The sequence below is a fragment of the Mandrillus leucophaeus genome, unplaced genomic scaffold (genome assembly GCF_000951045.1).
Source record: "Mandrillus leucophaeus isolate KB7577 unplaced genomic scaffold, Mleu.le_1.0 Scaffold277, whole genome shotgun sequence".
Classification (NCBI taxonomy): Eukaryota; Metazoa; Chordata; class Mammalia; order Primates; family Cercopithecidae; genus Mandrillus; species Mandrillus leucophaeus.
The window spans coordinates 1,345,772-1,365,193 of record NW_012102887.1 but is presented as its reverse complement, the minus strand read 5'-3'; the positions used below and the strand labels follow the sequence as shown (position 1 = coordinate 1,365,193).

Below are 19,422 nucleotides of genomic sequence, written 5' to 3'. Positions count from 1 at the left end.
TCTGATTAAACTAAGAGATTTCCATGAAGAAAATAAACATACCAACTAATTTTTTTTTCCTTTGATGATTTTTTCCCTGGAGTGCTCATATTTCTGTGTGGTAAATTGTTTATAAAACACTTTTTTCACAAATTAAAACCAAAACTCGATGAAGCTGTTGTCTCCACTTCTTTCATGCAATTTGAAATTCAAATGTTTCTCATCTCTTTTGGTTAATAGCAAAGCATATTTTCTGCAGTCAGCTTTAGCTGTACTTTTATATGAAACCAAATGGTTTTTTAATCATTTTCTTAAAGAGATCTCTGAGAAACAACGAGATCTCTTAAAGATCTTAAAGAAAGATCTCTTTCTTAAAGAGCTGAGATCTCTTTCGTAAAGATCTCTTTCTTAAAGAGATCTCTGAGAAGCAAAAATGATAGGAAACTCTAAATCCCAGAAATCATTTTTAGAAAATGATTAAGAACTAGACCTGGCAAGGTGGGTCATACCTGTAATCCTACCATTTTGGGAAGCTGAGGCCAGAGGATTACTTGAGCCCGGGGGTTCGAGACCAGCCTGGGGAACACAGCGACACTCTGTCTTTACAAAAATGAACATTAAAAATTTAGCCAGGCATGGTAGTGTGCACCAGTGGTTTCAGTTACGCAGGAGGCTGAGTTGGGAGGACTGCTTGAGCCCAGGAGATCAAGGTTGTGGTGTGCTATGTTTGCACTACTGCACTCCTGCCCAGGTGAGACCCTGTCTCAAAAAGAAAGAAAGAAAAGAAAAACTACTTGGTTCCATATATGACTACAGCTAAAGGTTTCTTGTTATCTTTGCATCTACTTTTTTTAGTCTCCAACTTCTTAATAACTTTCCTGAGAATCTTTTGTGTCACAAAAGTATGTGCCTAGAATTTCTCCAGCAACCAAATGAAAGTAGGAATGAAATCTAAACCTAACCATTTAAAAGCAGATCACATCACACCTTATGTGGAAAGTTGCTGGAAATAAACAAATCAAAACCTGACAATGTTGCTAGATGTAGTGGCTCGCACCTGTAATTCCAGCACTTTGGGAGGCCAAGGTAGGTGGATCGCTTGAGCCCAGGAGTTTGAGACCAGCCTGAGCAACATAGTGAAACCCCATCTTTACAAAATGTGAAAAATTAGCTAGGTATGGTGGCACATGCTTGTCGTCCCAACTGCTCAGAAGGTTGAGGTTGGAGACTCACCTGAGCCTGGGAAGTCAAGGCTGCACTGAGCCGTGATCGTGACCACACCACTACACTCCAGCCTGGGCAAGAGAGCCAGACCATCTCTCAAACCAAACAAAACAAAAAGAAAAACCTGACAATGTATCATTGCTTTTGGTTTATAAACCTACAGAGTTTTTTCCCTTGATGACTAAAGGTATATTGTAGCAATATTCAGAGAGCAAATAGTTAAACGGAAAGTTGGCTTAGTTGTGTCTAATTTAATATAAAGTAGTCAACATTTAATATTGCAATTGACTAAAATCCTTCTGAAGTTCTTAGAGAAAGCTTAGGAAGACAGAAGAGAGAATAATACAGTTCAGTTTTAAGAGTGGTTGGTAAAACTTACACTGCTATGGTTATAAGAAGCATATAGCTGGACTTGAATATCAAATAGCCAGCATAGCACGCCCAGATGTTGGCTGTGTAATGCATGAGAAATAGAGAACCTGCATTGACAACTGAGAAGACCGCCAGAGCCAGCTCTCCCAGAAGGTCCCAGTTGACTTTCACATAACCCACTGCAAAGGCAGCCACAGCCCCTGAAAACAAAACATCGAAGGCAATCAAACACAATGACTTTGCATGCAAGAAAACATCAACGCCCTCTCTTAAAAACCCAGGTCTCGGGTAATTCTGAAAGATAAATATATTGCTCTCACAAAATTGTGTGATCGACCTGAATGTGGATCTATCCTTTTCTCAACCACGTCTTCTTCTGGCTTTTCTTTTCACTTGCTATTCTTTCAGTCACTTAGTCATCACACTTTTAATTAGTATCAACTATATACCAGGCACTGTACTCTCCAGAGGGGCCAGAAAGGTTCCTAACCACAGCAGTGTAAGGAGAAATGATACGTTAACCTAGTCACTCAACACAACATGTAGGGATGGAAAAGGATGAAATCAATTCTCTGGGAACACATCTGGCCTCTCTATTTGCCTTTCTTTTCTCAGTTTTTGTTGTAAGTCTTTTTCAGTGATGAGTATCAGATGTGTTACATGGATAGCTTTAGTCTTTTTTCTTGCCCCACCTAGTGTTAGTCTTTATTATGAATCTTTAGTAATCTTAGTCTTATTTCCAATCTCCACTCTAAAGTCTTCAACATCTGACATAATTTACTTGAGAAGCTTTGGGTGAAAACATCGGTATAGACTGACAGAGTTCAAGAAATTGAATAATTGACAGTAATTAGGGTTAGTACTTGTGTGTGGTTCTCTTCAACAAAAGTAAAAGGTATTTAGGGCTGGGGACAGTGGCACACTCCTGTAATCCCAGCACTTTGGGAGGCCGAAGGGCGTGGATCACTTGAGGTCAGGAGTTAGAGACCAGCCTGGTCAACATGGTGAAACTCCGTCTCTACTAAAAATACAATCATTAGCCAGCATGGTGACAGGTGCCTGCAATCCCAGCTACTCAGGAGGCTGAGGCAGGAGAATCGCTTGAACCCGGGAGGCAGAGGTTGCAATGAGCTGAAATCATGCCACTGCAGTCCAGTCTGGGTAACAGAGTAAGACTCTGTCTAAAATAAATAAATAAACAAAAGGTATTTAGATTTCAAAGTACTACACAGACATATGACTAACTTTCCCACATACGATCATGACTACAGAGGAAAAAAAAATAATTATTTTCCCCCCATGGATTTGGAATGTAGGAGCAACAATTTCAGTGAAGCAATTCTGGCACAGTCCTAGTTTCCAGGAGTTAAACTTGAAGCTTCCCAAAAGGGAGATAATAATAAAATAGAGGTCACATGAGTTTTCTAAAACCTTTTGTAAATGAGGGTGGGGCAAAATCTCACTTCCTAAAAAATACCTTCAAAGTCTCATTTGACATTTAAGCTTCCAGTTATTAGGAAATAAACATTTATTGTAGATTAAACTTCAAAGACAGATTTCCCTCTGATATTAAAATCCTGACTTTCACATCTCTTTCACCCCTCATTTAAATATCATGAGAAAGCTGCTTTTGAAAGTTGTTAGTGTATAGCCTAGAACTGTTTTAGGTGCATGCTACTTAGTTCAAAGCCTGTATTAACGAAACCCTCAGTGAGAATTTGGAATCCTTAATTTATTTTCTAAAATAATAAAAACATACACACATATATGTATATATTTTGATATTAAAAATAATCCTAAAAGAACAGGGCATGTTATTAACCTTTGTGCTAATGATGAATTGGAATCTTAGGGATTCAACTAGAATTTCATTGTTTGGTGCTAAGCCCTGAGCTCCTAAGAGTTACTTGTTGTGGCTGGGTGCAGTGGCTCATGCCTGTAATCCCAGCACTTTGAGAGGCTGAGGCGGGCAGATCATGAGGTCAAGAGATCGAGACCATCCTGGGCAACATGGTGAAACCCCATGTCTACTAAACATACAGAAAAACTTAGCTGGGCGTGGTGGCACATGCCTGTAGTCCCAGCTACTTGGGAGGCTGAGGCAGGAGAATAGCTTGAACCTGGGAGGTGGAGGTTGCAGTGAGCTGAGATCACACCACTGCACTCCAGCCTGGGTGACAGAGCGACACTCTGTCTCAAAAAAAAAAAAAAAAAAAAAAAAGAGTTACTTGTTGGAACTACAATACAGTAGAAAATCATGGTATTCTTGTTTTTCCAGTGACTTTCATTCTTGATTGAAAAAAAATTATGCTGCCTTCTGAACAGAGCTAATTCGTACCATGAAGTTCGGTACCTGGAGAAACGGTCTTAAGGGGGAAAAGCCAACAAAGGAAGATTAAGTGACATTTGCTCACCTCCAAAGGTTGCAGTAGCTTCTACAGCCCCATTATAGATGGAAGAATCTTGGGAAGGTGCCTTGTAATCCCACAGGATTTGAACATAGTTCAAAATCTGGTTAAAACCTGCTGTGGCAAAAGCCCACCAGAGAGACCAGTAGAAAAGACGTTTTGAGGAGTAGCACTCCTTCAGATCTTGGAACCACTGCACAAAAACTTCCACAGTCACATTCCTGGGTTTCAGGCTGTTCAGCTGGCCCTTATTCAGCTTCCCTGAAGTGCTGGGTATTTCTGATGTGGGTTTCTGCTTTTCACAGTCTGGCGCTTCACCTTCGTGAGTTTCCTCTAATACTGGATTCACACTCGATGACTTCTTTATTTCTCTGCTGGGTTTTGCATGAAAAAACATGCTTTTCTTGGGCATTGGTAGGAAAAGTGAGAAAAGGAAGGCTATGGAGACAGAGGCCAAGGATATGACGTTGAGGTAAAAGTATGACAGGTTCGCCAGGGATACCAAGAGTTGGGCCAGCACGGACCCTGCTGTGTAGGCGACCAGCGTGACGCTCCTGCAGTAGCCACTCACTCTCTGGTAGTGTTCGGGGCTGACCACGCTGTATATGTAGGCGTAGTAGGCCACCTCGGTGGCGGTCACCATCCCGTAGAAGAACTCTACAACCTGCATGGTCTTCACTCCTTGGCCAAACAAGAGCAGCAGCCAGGTAATGATGAAACTGATACCTTGCAAGATGATGACCGGCTTGTAGCGGACGTAATCGGTGAGGACAAACACAGGCAGCAGCAGCACCAGGTAGGAGTATGTCCAAACAGGGAATATCTCATTTGTTATCTGCAAAGTTAGTACAATGCATGACCGTGAAGCACTGGTACTTTACTAAGGTACCTGTGGTTTGTATCTCAAATTCTGCATCCAATTGGAAATTATTCGCGTTACGGAGAAACATAATGAGAAAACTCATTTTCAAGGAAATCACTAAGAAAAGGTAGTCTCCTTTCCCATTGGTAAAAACCAACCAACTTATACACTTAGATAAAGCCCGGTAGAAGAATATATTGGCTTATTGTGCAATCTGAATTATATATTAAGTTTAAATAGTATGTACAGTTGAGTAGATGAGTTAAAAAGCGTTTGGACACTTCTACGTTTTTCAGATTCTTTTTTTTTTTTTTTTGAGATGGAGTCTTGCTCAGCCACCCAGGCTGGAGTGCAGTGGCCCGATCTTGGCTCACTGCAACCACCGTCTCCCGGGTTCAGGCCATTCTCCCGTTTCAGCCTCCCGAGTAGCTGGGATTATAGGCACCCGCCATCATGCCCGGCTAATTTTTGTATTTTAGAAGAAACGGGGTTTCACCATGTTGATCGGGTTGGTCTTGAAGTCCTGACTTCAGGTGATCCACCTGCCTCAGCCTCCCAAAGTGCTAGAATTACAGGCGTGAGCCACCACACCCGGCCCAAGATTCTTAAAAAATACCATTTCTTTCTTGTTCAAATACTAACATTAGACAAGTAGACTATAATGTTAAAAGAATCCAGGCTGGGCGTAGTGGCTCAAGCCTGTAATCCCAGCATTTTGGGAGGCTGAGGCAGGTGAATCACGATGTCAGGAGTTCGAGACCAGCCTGGCCAACAGGATGAAACCCTGTCTCTACTAAAAATACAAAAATTAGCCAGGCATGGTGGCGGACACCTGTAATCCCTGCTACTCGGGAGGCTGAGGCAGGAGAATCGGTTGAACCTGGGAGGAAGAGGTTGCAGAGAGCCGAGATCGTGCCACTGCACTCCAGCCTGGGCAACAGAGCAAGACTCCATCTCAGCAACAACAACAAAAAGAATCCAACAGCCTTTATTTTCATGTGATCTATCACTATGTCAAATGTTTCAGTCCTTCCAACATCTGGAAAGATATGGGAAGATAGGGAAAGAGTAAATAACTTTGCCACATTATAGAGTGGAAGCAAGTAATGCATCTCATTTTCCTTCCTGGGCAAATTTACTAGGTTCCCAACCTTCCCCCGTCTCCCCCTAACCATTCTGCTGATTTGTCTGTACCTCAATTTAATATGGATCATCTCATGGATTTAGTCAGAAATGCATAGGATATCAATTTTCATAATAGGAAGGACTGGAGTTGCTGATCTGTGGGGCATGATGGGTGAGTGCCACAACGTCTCAAATCACTGAACTTACCCACCTTGACACCTGGATCACTGAGGTTGCTGGAGAAAGCAGGAGACCACAGGGCAAAGACCACACAACTGAGCTGCTCCTTGGAGGGAGGATCTATTAACTGGTCCACAGTGGCTGCAGAAGCAGACCCCAGTGGACTCATTGAGTTGCTTCTGACCCTGCATCTGTCCTTTGTTGTCTTCATTGTGGCATGCTTCAACCTGAGCAACTCGGAAACATGGTTGTCCCTAAGTGATCTGATACTACAGAACAAGCTTGCCTTTCTGTCCTTGCCACCTCACCACCCGAGGCACCAATTAGCCTTGCAGTTGAAGCCACACACTTTACATAGTGTTTTCAAGGCTGAGGCTGGAGATTGTAAAATCAGCCCAGGGTAATTTTACAGTTAGGTCAGTGCATTTTCTTGTTGTACTTCTTATAAAGAAATGCGGGGCCGGGGGCAGTGGCTCATGTCTGTAATCCCAGCACTTTGGGAGGCCGAGGAGGGCGAATCTCTTGAGGCTAGAAGTTCGAGACCAGCCTGGCCAACATGGTGAAACCCTGTCTCTACTAAAAATACAAAAATTAGCCAGGCGTGGTGGCTCATGCCTGTAGTCCCAGCTACTCAGGAGGCTGAGGCAGGAGAATTGTTTGAACCTGGGAGGCATAGGTTGCAGTGAGCCAAAATCACACCACTGCACTCCAGCCTGCATGACAGAGTGAGACTCCATGTCAAACAACAACAAAAAAGACGTTGCTCTTTTAAGTAAGAGAATCTGGCATTTCTCAGAAGGAGGCAAGGGCTGGGAGATAAAGCTGTTAATGGCTCACCTGCTGGTAAACAGTGTCATAAAGAAATACCACAATTCTTTAGCTCCTGCTTATCCCTCAGCAGCCTGAGAGTTTATTTAGATTTAGATCCTGTGCCTGCCAGTGATGCTGTTTTAGGATTAGTATAATAGAATCAATGGAGACCTGAAAGGCTCCTATCATTAACACAAATGTTAGCACTCTATGCGAGTTAAAAATTTGTTAACACATGTAATGTGTTTTGGCTGCAATTTTCTGCAAGTATGAGGAGGAAATAGTTTGAAAAGTTCTTTATGTGACACATATTATGAAAATCGGGCTCACTGAGTTTAATGTGTTCATCTTATTTCAAGTTGAGGGAAGCCCCGTATCCTTGTTCAAGTCCTGTAAAATTTAAAAAACCGCATTAAGATACGTATGTATGTTAACTTACCTCTGCACTGGACAGGTTTTTATCTGGTTCAGATAAATATGGGATAAGGAATGGTTCTGAGGGTCTCATCATGGAGAAAAAACCAAATATGCAGAGGATCACAGTGGGGTAAATCCAGGAATTGCTTGGTGAAGTTCTGTAACAATCCATGGCTGATCAAATGGAAACAAAGAGAAAATTAAGTGATGCTTATTCTTTTTAGCATCTTTGATGTGATGAAAACCTGATTTTTTTTTGAGATGGAGTCTTGCTCTGTTGCCCAGGCTGAAGTGCAGTGGCATGATCTCAGCCCACTGCAACCTGCGCCTCCTGGCTCAAGCGATTCTCCTGCTTCAGCCTCCCAAGTAGCTGGGATTACAGATGCCCACCACCATGACTGGATAATTTTATATTTTTAGTAGAGATGGGGTTTCACCGTGTTGGCCAGGCTGGTCTTGAACTCCTGATCTTAAGTGAGGAAATTGCTTGAAATTCAAGCTTTAGACATAAAGCCCAACAGAGGATCTCATTTGTCACTGCACAGAAAAAACAAAAAACAGTCATTGTATGGTGGCTATATTTGAAAACATCTTGCTATCTCATGTGAATTATCATGTGCCCAGGGAAATTCACTAATTCCTCCACATTTTAGCTCAAGCTTTGCCTTGTTGTAACTCTTTTTAGATTTTTCACGGTCCTATATGTGGTTAACTCCTCTGAGATAAATGTATAGGAAGGAATCTAATTTGTTGTATGATGCTTTTCTGCATACTATCTCCTTAAATCTACATGATAACTGTAAAATAGATATCATTTCCCCACATTCCCAGAGGAGCATATGGAAGATGCCTAAACACTGGCTTCAAACCACATGATCAAGATCTGAATCCAGGTTTCTCTACTCCCGTCAGGAACCTTTCACCCACTCCACCCTCCCACATTCCGGAGGCCCCCTCAGCTGCTGGTATTAACCTAATGACAACCACAGTGAGGGGAAAAATGTGTATTTATAAACACATTCATACTAAAGATTATGGTTTCATGTATAGAGATTTTAGGGTCAATTACAGTTTGAAAGCAGGCTAGAGAGAAGGAAAAGCATTCTCATTCCAGAATAGCAAGTCACCCGGGTGGAATTCCAGGTATCCAGTGGGTGAGGAGCTTTACTAGGGGTTGGGGAGGTAGGAAGGACCTACTAAGTCACATCATTACAGCTTGCCACTCACCCTACCCTTTCCCAAGGTGACCCCAGACAGCTGCATAATTCCTCTCTTAAGTTTAACAGGGTAAATGCTGTTTATGTCAACACAGCCCTTGAGTAAGCAGTAGAGAGACAAGGGCGATCAGATTTTGAAACTAGCATTACAGCATCAGTGAGCAATGCTGACGATGTGAAAATTTTGCCAAAGGCAAATTAGAGTGATGGTTCACCTACTCCCTTAGTCCTGAAAACAGGGCTTTCTCTTCTTCCTGGAATGCTGCTGGGTTTGCTGGTGCTTTCTTTCTTTGTTGTTAATGATCCTATAGAAATGGCTGTCCGGGACAGGTAATCACGGAGGCTTGGTCATCTTCTGAAGAGTGGTTTTGCTGCGGTGGTATCTGCTGCCTCTATATCCAGAGCCTCCTCTCCACCTTTGCTGACCATGGATTTGTTCACTAAATCCAGGTCATCATCTTCTCCATGCATCTGAGACCTATGACTTTGCTACAGTGATCCACAGGCTGCTGAAAGCCTGCTGGATGATCTATCTTTTTGTCTCTTTAGGGTTCTAATACTGCTGTCCAAATCGATTTAGTTGGGACAGTCAAGCAGGAAAAAACTCTACATAATACATGCCCTACTAAAGCGCAAACCCAGGAGAACAGGGGATATTGCCTGGTTCACCGCTCTGTCTTAAGTGCCTAACTTAGCACCTAATACATAGCACTCAAGGAAGATGCTGAATGAATTGAATAAACAAACAATTACAGCCTACCTGAAGAAGGGTAAGGATGAAAAGAAGTGTCACGAACAGGCAAGAATCCAGGAGTTAGGGAAGGCAGTCTTACAGAGGGAAGGGCATGAGTCACGCCTCACCACTGAGAATGAATTCAAGTACTGCCTGGTTTTCCTGAGTGCATCTCACTTCCTAGCTGCCTCCCTTAAAGGACAGAAAGGTCCTCAGCTTTGCAAGTGCTTTGCCATTTATGACTAGGACCATGATAATTGAATTACTTATGCAATCTTTTAAAATAATTTTTACATTTGAAAATGATTTAATTTTTCCTTGAGCATTCTGTGAGGCACATGGAGGCGGGATGGTTGTCACCGGATAGATGGGGAAATGGAGGGCTAGAGGTAGTAAGATTTGTGCAAATTTTCACCTTTAACAAACATCAGAGCCTGGACTTGGCCTCAGTTTCCTAATTCCAAGTTCAGCTATCTTTCCTCTTATCTTCTGTTTGAGAGAGCCTGCCTATATCCTCAAAATCCCCGTTCTAAGCTGAGCATGGTACCCGGCACTTTGGGAGGCTGAGGCAGGAGGGTCACTTGAGGCCAGGAGATCAAGGTGTTAGTGAGTGGTGATCGCACCACTGCACTCCAGTCTGGGCAAGAGTGAGATCTTGTCTCAAAAATAAAAATAAAAATCCAATTTCAGTTTATTTTAAAACAGTGATTTTCATATTGTGGTGTCAAGGAAATTTAGTATGGGGTTGCAAACAGGATTATTATTATTATTATTATTTGAGATGGAGTCTCACTCTTTCACCCAGGCTGGAGCACAGTGGCACGATTTCAGCTCACTGCAACCTCCTCCTCCCGGGTTCAAGTGATTCCCCTTCCTCAGCCTCCAGAGTAGCTGGGACTAAAGCCACCCACCATGCCCGGCTAAGTTTTGTGTTTTTAGTAGAGATGGGGTTTTGCCATGTTGACCAGGCTGGTCTCAAACTCCTGACCTCGGGTGATCCACCCACCTCAGCCTCCCAAAGTGTTGGGATTTTTTTAATGGTACAAAAAATGTTAACTATCAGAATGCATTGCAGAGAAAGGCTAAGCTTTTTTTCTGAAACTTCTGTTTAGGTCAGCAATATATAAATACAAATACATAATCATAATGTACACTATCTTACTATGGGGCATGGCACTAAGTTAGAAGTTGTAGAGGAAGACTGGGCTCAGTGGCTCATGCCTGTAATCTCAACACTTTGGGAGGCCAGGGCAGGATGATTGCTTGAGGTCAGGGGTTTGAGACCAGCCTGGACAACATAGCGAGGCCCAATCTCTTAAAAAAAAAAAAAAAAAAGATATACACGTTCATGTATCTTCATAATACAATGATTTCTATTTCTTGGGGTATATACCCAGTAACAGGAATGATGGGTCAAATGGTATTTCTGCTTCTAAATCTTTGAGGAATTGCCACACCGTCTTCCACAGTGGTTGAACTTATTTACATTCCCACCAACAATGTAAAAGCATTTCTTCTTCTCGGCAACCTGGCCAGTGGGAACGGAACAATGAGAACACATGGACACATGGGGGCGAGCAGCATGCCCTGGGGTCTGCCAGGGGAACGAGGAGGCAGGGGGAGTAAGAATGGCTAAAGGATGCTTGGCTTGTACAGAGGTGATGGGTTGATTTGTGCAGCAAACCACCATGGCAAACGTTCACCTATGTAACAAACCTGCACATCGTGCACATGTACCCTGGAACTTAAAATAAAGTTGATGAAAAAAACAAACTAAAAAGATTTAGCCTGGTGTGGTGGAGCATGCCTATAATCTTAGCTACTTGGGAGGCTGAGGTGAGAGGATCACTTTAGCTCAGGAGTTCGAGGCTGCAGTGAGATGTAATCATGTCGCTGCACTCCAGTCTGGGCGACAGAGTGAGACCCTGTCTGGAAAAAAAAAAAAAAATGCAGAGGAAAAAAAAGGACTAAATATGAACACATGTCCCTTATAAACACAGTAACTACCTGTGCTGTCTCGGAGGATCACATTCTCCACAAGAAAGTACTATTCTGGAATAGACTGTTCTTTTGTCCTTTTTCCATTTATCGTTCCATTTTGACCTCGTAATATTATCGGTCTCTAAAAAGCGCTCTAAACGTCCCTTTGCTTCCACCGCTTCTAAGGTGAGGACATGAATTGACTTGACTTTCTGAGTTCATGCCTGTGAAAGCCAGATGTTTACCTTTCCCCTTCATTTTCTGTGCATTCCAAATCACAAGATAGTCCTTTTAAAAGTTGCTGCTGTAGCAGTAATCCTCACCCATTACTATAAGCTCCATCACTTTTTAAAAAGGTACAAGAACACTGTGTAAACAGTAGATTAAAAAATTTTTTAAATTTTTTTAAAAGTAGATTAAAATTTTTAAAAGTGGCTCATGCTTGTAATCCCAGTGCTTTGGGAGGCTAAGGCAGGTGGATCATCTGAGGTCAGGAGTTCAAGACTAGTCTGGCCAACATAGTGAAACCCCATCTCTACTAATAACACAAAAATTAGTCAGTTGTGGTGGTGGGTGCCTGTAATCCCAGCTACTTGGGTGGCTGAGGCAGGAGAATCACTTGAACCCGGGAGGTGGAGGTTGCAGTGAGTGGAGATCACGCCACTGCACCCCAACCTGGACAACAGAGAATGACTGTGTTAACGACAACAACAGGAAAAAAAGGCACTTTCCCCAAACAAAACTCAGCCTATCAGGCTCTCACGATTTGAAACATGCAGTGAAGATGCTGAAAGTAGAAAGAAAGAGTCAATTCATCAGCTGCTCCTCTTAGCAGAGACTCAGAGCAGCTAAATCCACAACAGACCTTACCTTCATGGACTTGGACGCACAGGAGAGAGTTTGCAGAGGCACAGTGTTAGTTACAACAGCAGATTGAGGAGGTGAACCCTGAGCTTTGGCCTTTGCTCCACTCCGGAGCCACAGTGACCCTGGGCAGGTCTCCCAGCTGCACCGGCACAGCAAACCAGAGTGCACCTGCCCCCTAACCCTGTTGCAGCACACCACATGAGCCCTGAAGAAAACGGCCATGGACACTGTGGGGATACACAGAGGTGCTGATTCAGCCAGCACCTTTGACTTTGGCCAACATGGTGAAAACCCATCTCTAATAAAAATACCAAAGAATTAGCTGGGCGTGGTGGTGGTTCCTATAATCCCAGCTACTTGGGAGGCTGAGGCACAAGAATCTCTTGAACCCAGGAGGTGGAGGCTGCAGTAAGCCAAGATCGTGCCACAGCACTCTGGCCTGGGTGACAGAGCGAGACTGTCTCAAAAAAAAAAAACAAAACAAAAAAAAACAAAAAAATTGGAAGCTGCTTCCACCAACTTCTAGGGAGTTATTGTATTCTGGCTGTAACTTCATCTTACTTGAAAGGCATCTTACTGATCACTGCCTCACTCCATACACAAAAACTAATTTGACATAACAAAAACTAATCCCACAGCATGCCATCCAGAAGGAAACAGATCTTTGTTACCTAGGGACTGGCACATATTTGAAATGATAAAAAGAATCTTAAAAGAAAAAAATGATAAATTGGATTTCATCAAAAAGCCACATCTGCTTATCAAGAGGTACTGTTAAGAAACTGAATGGAAAGGAGGCCGGGCGCCGTAGCTCATGCCTATAGTTCGAGCACTTTGGGAGGTCGAGGTAGGTGGATTACTTAAGGTCAGGAGTTTGAGACCACTCTGACCAACATGGTGAAACCCTGTCTCTATTAAAAATACAAAAATTACCCAGGCATGGTGGCGCAAGCCTGTAATCCCAGCTACTCGGGAGGCTGAGGTAGAAGAATCGTTTGAACCCAGGAGGTGGAGGTTGCATTGAGCCGAGATCGCGCTATGGCACTCCAGCCTGGGCGACAGAATGAAATTCTGTCTCAAAAAAAGAAAAAAAAAGCCACATCTGCTTCTCAAGAGGTACTGTTAAGAAACTGGAAAGAGACCAGGTGCAGTGGCTCACGACTGTAATCCCAGCACTTTGGGAAGCTGAAGCAGGAGGGTCACTTGAGCCTGGGAGTTCAAGACCAGCCTGGATAACATTTTTTTTTTTCGTCTGTACAGAAAACCCCCCCCCCCCCCCCGCCCCCCCCCACACACAGAGGCAAATAAATTAGAAAGGGAAGCCACAGACTTAAGAGAAAATAGTCACAAAAGCAATATCTGATAAAGGAGTTGTCTCCAAAATAAAGAACCCCTGTAACTCAATAAGAATAGATGAACAAAAGATTTAAATACTTTGCAAAAGATGTAGCAGGCCAAGAGCAAATGCAAAGATACTCAACATAAGTAATCAGAAATCCTAAGTTAAAACCAGGAGAGAAAACTAGCACTGGAATGGCTACAGAGACCAGCATACCAAATGTTGGCAAAGATTTAGAGCAAGTGAATCCATATACATTGCTTGTACGAATGTAAAATGGTACCAACCCTTCGGAAAATCATTTGGCAGTCTATCTAAGAATGTTCATATATTCATATTAGTGAAAAAACGAGAAGCAACTAAACGTCCATTAAATGAGGAATGAATAAACAATCATAAACTTTGGCAACCAATACTAATGAGCAATAAAAAGGAGTGAACTATTGCAAATACTTGAATGAATATAAAAAGAAAAATTTGCTGTGTCAAGGAGTCCAGCCACAAAAATGTATGATTCCATTAACATATAAAGTCCTAAAACAAGAAAAACTTACCTGTAGTGATGGAAATTGGATTGGGGGTTGCCTGGGGTGGGAGTTAGGGAAGAGAGTGACTGCAGTAGAGCACACGGGAACTTCCTGGGGTGACTAAAACACTCTACACCTTGATTGTGGTGATGATTACAAACATTTGTCCAAACTCATGTATTAATACCATACACTTACGATACACATTTTCTTATTTGTAAACCATACTGCTAGGGTTTGAATATCTGTCCTCTTCAAAACTCATGTTAAATCTTAATCCCAGGCCAGGTGCAGTGGCTCACACCTATAATCCCAGCACTTTGAAAGGCTGAGGCAGGATTGCTTGAGGTCAGGAGTTCAAGATCAGACTGGTCAAGATAGCGAGAACATGGTTCTACAAAAAAAATTAAGTAAATTGCCTGGGCATGGTGGTACATGCCTGTGGTCCAAGCTACTGAGAAGCTGAAGCAGGCGGATCCCTTGAGCCCAGGATATCAAAGTTGCAGTGAGCCATGACTGCACCACTGCATTCCAGGTTGGGCTACAGAGTGAGACCCTGTTGTAAAAAAAAGGTGGGGGTGGGTGGGGTTTTTCAGAAGTGATCATAAGGGCTCTGTGCTCATGAATGAATTAGCTCATTCATGAATTAATGGAGTCAAAGGTTAATGTGTTAATGGGTCATCATGGGAGGGGAACTGGTGGTTTTCTAAGAGAAAGTCCTGAGCTAGCAGCCTGAGCCATCTGACCATGCGATACCTGTGCCCCCCTTGGGATTCTTTAGAGTCCATATGAGAAAGAAGTGCCCCTTAAACCTTAGACTTCCCAGCATCCATAACTGTAAGAAATAAGCTCTTTTATTTCTAAATTTCCCACGTTCAGGTATTGTTACAAGCAACAGAAAACAGATTAAAAGAAAAAGATGTACTTCAATAAAGATGATTTGAAATTTGAAAACAAAAACAAAAACAAAAACAAATCACTGATACACGGAAGAAAATAAACCAAACTCGAACATTATCCTGTGTACAGGAATCCAGACACAAACAGGACGCACCATGAAGATTTCATTTACTCCAGGTCCAAAACAGGCAAAACTGCTTCATGCTGATAGAAATCACAATTGCGGTCATCGTGGAGAATTGACGGTGAAAGGGCAGGAGGCAACTTTCTGGGTTGATGAAATATCCTGTATCTTGATGGGATATAGTTACACGGGTGGTATACAATTATAAACACTGAAACTTAAAATCTTTGTTTGTATGTAGATTATACCTCAATTTAAAGAAATGCATCCTACTCTCCGTCCTCCAAAGCATTTTACTGTGCACAACTCTCTGTAGCTCTGGACTTTTTCTAGTGGTACAATGACTATTTTAAATTTAAATTCCACATCAGGGCAAGGCCTCCATATAATAGGAAAACCGAACAGGTTCTTTGAACATGAGTCTGTTCCAGAAAATTGCTGATGAAAACAGTGCCTATAAAGCAAAACTAGGACAGGCCAATCAACCTTGTAAGTCTGGCCACATATAACATTCTTCAATTAATACAAATGGAATCTGAATCTGAGAAGCCGAGGCAGGAGGATCCCTTGAGTTACCTGTTTTTTCGGTGCCCACAGTTTCTTTCTTTCTAGAACCAAGCTGGCTTCCTGCCTTCAGATCCAACTTCTGCTCCTGCTGCTGCCCGCCACTATGAAAATCGCTTTCCTCTCCTGGGAGTCTCTTGTCCTCCTCCTTCAGACAGAGCTGCCAAGAGCAATAGCTTTATACGCAGAAGCCCATCCGCTTCTGGTGGCTTTATGTACCGGGGCCCACCCTCTTCTACAGCCAATGCCATTTGAAATCCCATTCAAAAAAAAAAAAAAGCGGACACCCAGATTCAGATCTTTCTGAAACACAAGTTATTAGAGAGATAAACAAATGACAAATGAATAACACCTTCCCCTGACTATTCTTTTTTTTTTTTTTTTGAGATGGAGTCTCCCTCTGTCGTCCCGGCTGGAGTCTGGAGTCTGGAGTGTAGTGGTACAATCTCTGCTCACCGCAACCTCTGCCTCCTGGGTTCAAGAGATTCTCCCACCTCAGCCTCCTGAGTAGCTGAGACCACAGGCACCTGCCACCAGGCCTGGCTATTTTTGGATTTTTAGTAGAGACAAGGTTTTGCCATGTTGGTCAGGCTGGTCTTGAACTCCTGACCTCAAGTGCTCCGCCCTCCTCAGCCTCCCAAAGTGCTGGGATTACAGGTGTGAGCCACCATACCCGGCCTTCCCCTGACTATTCTTACTAAAGTCATCTAATTTAGCATCTATAGAATTTTGTGCTAAGTGACCTAGACTCTTAAAAAACTACAAAGCAGCCTTATCATCCATTTATAATCCTTTATGTCAAACCCCACACTCCCCGCCAAAAAAAAAAAAAACTTTGCTGAAATAAAGCACTCCACACAGCTTCCAAAGACATGAACTAGACCCAGATATTCAATATGTGGGCCAGAATAGTTCTGTTGTTTATTTTTGTAAAAGCAGAAACGTGATATTTTTAAAATTTTATTTTTAGTAAAGATGGGGCTTTCCCATGTTGGCCAGGCTGCTCTTGAACTCCTGGCCTCAAGCAATTGGCCTGCCTCGGCCTCCCAAAGTGCTGGGATTACAGGTATGAGCCACTGTGCTCAGCCCAAGTGATCTTTAAGATGCTTCAGATTTTATTTTATCATATATGGTACCATTCCTTTTAATTTGCATGAGGTATTTGCTGGTAAATTAATCATTCCCTTCCAAATTCTGTGTATTCTGTTATGTCTATGTTCAGATCAATCTAGTCGTAGGTAGAGCAGGAGGAATATACCTAAGAAAACCATGAAACTGATGGGAACAGCTTAGAAAGTCAACTGACCCCAGCCTGGGCAAAGTAGCGAGACCTCATCTCTATAAAAAAATACAAAAATTAGCCAGGTGTGGTGGCGTGTGCCTGTAGTGCCAGGTACTTGGGGGACTGAGGTGGGAGGATCGCTTGAACTGGAAAGGTCAAGGCTGCGGTGAGCCGAGATCCCAGCCACTGCACTCCAGCCTGGGCAACAAGAGCGAGACTCTATCTCAAAAAAAAAAAACAAACAAAAAAAACAAAACTTCGAAAACCCCAAACAAAACATAAAAGGAAAGTCAACTGACCATCTAGTCATTGAGATGCAGTGGAAGTATCTGATTAAATGCACTGAGAGAAGGTGGGATTGTAGGGGAAAAATTGGATTAAAGAAAAATTAGAGGTCATTGGAGCTATTTGACAACTCTGTAAATTTTAACAACTGACGGCAATGTTAAATAATTATTGTCTATAGACATGCAAATAAGGTTTATCCTGTGAAGGACAACAGTCTTCCTTTCCCCCATGGAAAACCAGTTTCAATATTCCTGATCTCTATATATTTCATTATTCAATATTCCTGATCTACAAACATACTCATTCTTTGGATTCTTCTTTGATCTGGCTATTACAGACTCACCAGTTTCATCACTATTAAGTGGTGGGACTCAGAAGCCGATACCCCAAAATATGGGGCTTTGACATGCTAGAGACCTCAAGGTCTCCCTGACCTTCCCTGCTCCCAGCTCAACAAAGCCTTTACCTGCATAAGATCCAGACCCACCAAAAGGAACAATTGTTTCTTTTCCCCTCCCTGTAAGACTAAGAATATACCGCACACCTGAACAGACCCTTTCACAGGATACTGTAGCTTATTCTCTCCCCTGGCCCATTCATTCTCCCTAGCAGGGCCCTCAACAGAACCGCTCTTCTCCTCCCTCCCATAACCTTATTTGCCAGGGTAGTCTATAAGCTTCCCAGACATGTTGCAAGGTGGGTAATCAATCACTCTGAGTCTCCCTGTGTGCATGTTAAATAAATGTGTATGCATTTACCATTATACAACCTTATGAGTCTTGTTGGTGTTTTACCAATAATGACTGAAGGAAATTGGTATTTTTGTTCATTTCAGCTACTACTAGGATAATCTTATAAGATATTTGGGAAGTTATGTTTTGGTCTATTTAATATATGTGCCTTGATGAAAAACACCTTTTGTCACAGGAGACACCAATGTTTCAATATTGATAGGAGCAAAACACATGATAGTACTTTTTTTTTTTTTTGAGGCAGAGTCTTGCTCTGTTGCCCAGGTTGGAGTGCAGTGGCACAATCCTGGCTCACTGCAACTTTCACCTCCCAAGTTCAAGCCATTCTTCAGCCTCAGCCTCCCGAGTAGCTGGGATTACAGGTGCCCGCCACCATGCCAGGCTAATTTTTGCCTTTTTAGTAGAGGCAGGGCCGGGCTGGTCTCGAACTCCTGACCTCAAGTGATCCACCCCTCTCAGCCTCCCAAAGTGCTGGGATTACAGGTATGAGCCACCACCCCCGGCCTGAGAGTACTTTTAGAGAACATTATATCTTTACCCTTTTCAAACTTGAAGCACTCGGAAAGTACCAACCTTTTGCACATTTGCGGAGGTGACATTGATTTGGTAAATAGATGTCACACTATTTATTTATTATTTGATGACTTAGGTATTCTTCCCAGCAGTGTTTTTGTAAAGCGCAGTTGTGTTTTCTTTTAGTTCCAATTAACTAAATTTGAAGTGGTTCCCAAAAAAGCCCCTGCTCTCTTAAATTCAAACTCACCTTCCTTTTTCTCACTAGGAAGGACCTTTTCTCCATCCTTGGATTGGAATTTGGAATCTGTGCTAAAACGCCTTTGCAGTTAAAATCTGTGAACGCGGGGTGTAACCATAGGAGGTGCTGGCACTTTACGAGAATGGTGATTTTATTTAATCTGCTTTTCCAGAAGGCTGCAAATGGGAATTCCAGACAAACCCACTTGGGTGAGTCCCAGCACGCGGGCTGCGGCGCGGCGGGAGAGCTCCTCACGCGGCTGGAGTGTAGCCCAGGTCCGCAGAGCCAGGACCCCGCCCCCAGCTCTCCGAAACCGGGAAGAGAGAGGCGACACTGCTGAGGCCGAGGGATGACAGTGCTGTTTCCATTAATTCGCCCCCCGAGATGTTCTTACTTACAGAAGGAGGTGTCTGTTCACCAAATCGCTCACTTGCCGGACGACCACTCACCCGCGGCTGCCGGGTGGATCCAAGCGCTCTTGATGGGAAGGGGGCGGAGCCTGCCTGGCCGGGACCCCCGGGGCCACGCCCCCACGTTTTGCATATGTGAATCCGCGCGTCCATACCTTTCATCTCAGTGTGGAAGCCCAGGTTTTCCCGGGCCAGGGCCGGTTTTCTGGGCAGAAACAGTGAACTCCGCTGAAACTGTCTCTTATACACATCTAGATGTGTATAAGAGACAGGTGCAGTGGTGCAACCCGAGCTCACTGCAACCTCGA

The 19,422-nt window shown here is 43.1% G+C and overlaps 1 protein-coding gene across 3 annotated transcripts in view; it reads right to left on the bottom strand.

Moving 5' to 3' along the window:
* The window catches only part of SLC19A3 (solute carrier family 19 (thiamine transporter), member 3), a 28,362-nt gene extending 9,181 nt beyond the window's left edge, over window positions 1–19,181 (bottom strand). The window contains exons 1-5 of one of the 3 annotated variants that reach the window (XM_011984960.1): window positions 19,099–19,155; window positions 7,400–7,551; window positions 6,182–6,377; window positions 3,990–4,818; window positions 1,583–1,775 (exon numbers count right to left, since the gene is read on the bottom strand). In XM_011984960.1, the coding sequence (XP_011840350.1) occupies window positions 1,583–1,775; window positions 3,990–4,818; window positions 6,182–6,361 (1,202 nt within the window). In that variant the 5' untranslated portion in view covers window positions 6,362–6,377; window positions 7,400–7,551; window positions 19,099–19,155. Of the gene's footprint in view, window positions 1–1,582; window positions 1,776–3,989; window positions 4,819–6,181; window positions 6,378–7,399; window positions 7,552–15,640; window positions 15,797–19,098 lie in introns of those variants that run through there. The other 2 variants (XM_011984961.1, XM_011984962.1) reach the window with 2 other exon arrangements.
* Between the last annotated feature and the right edge of the window lie 241 nt (window positions 19,182–19,422).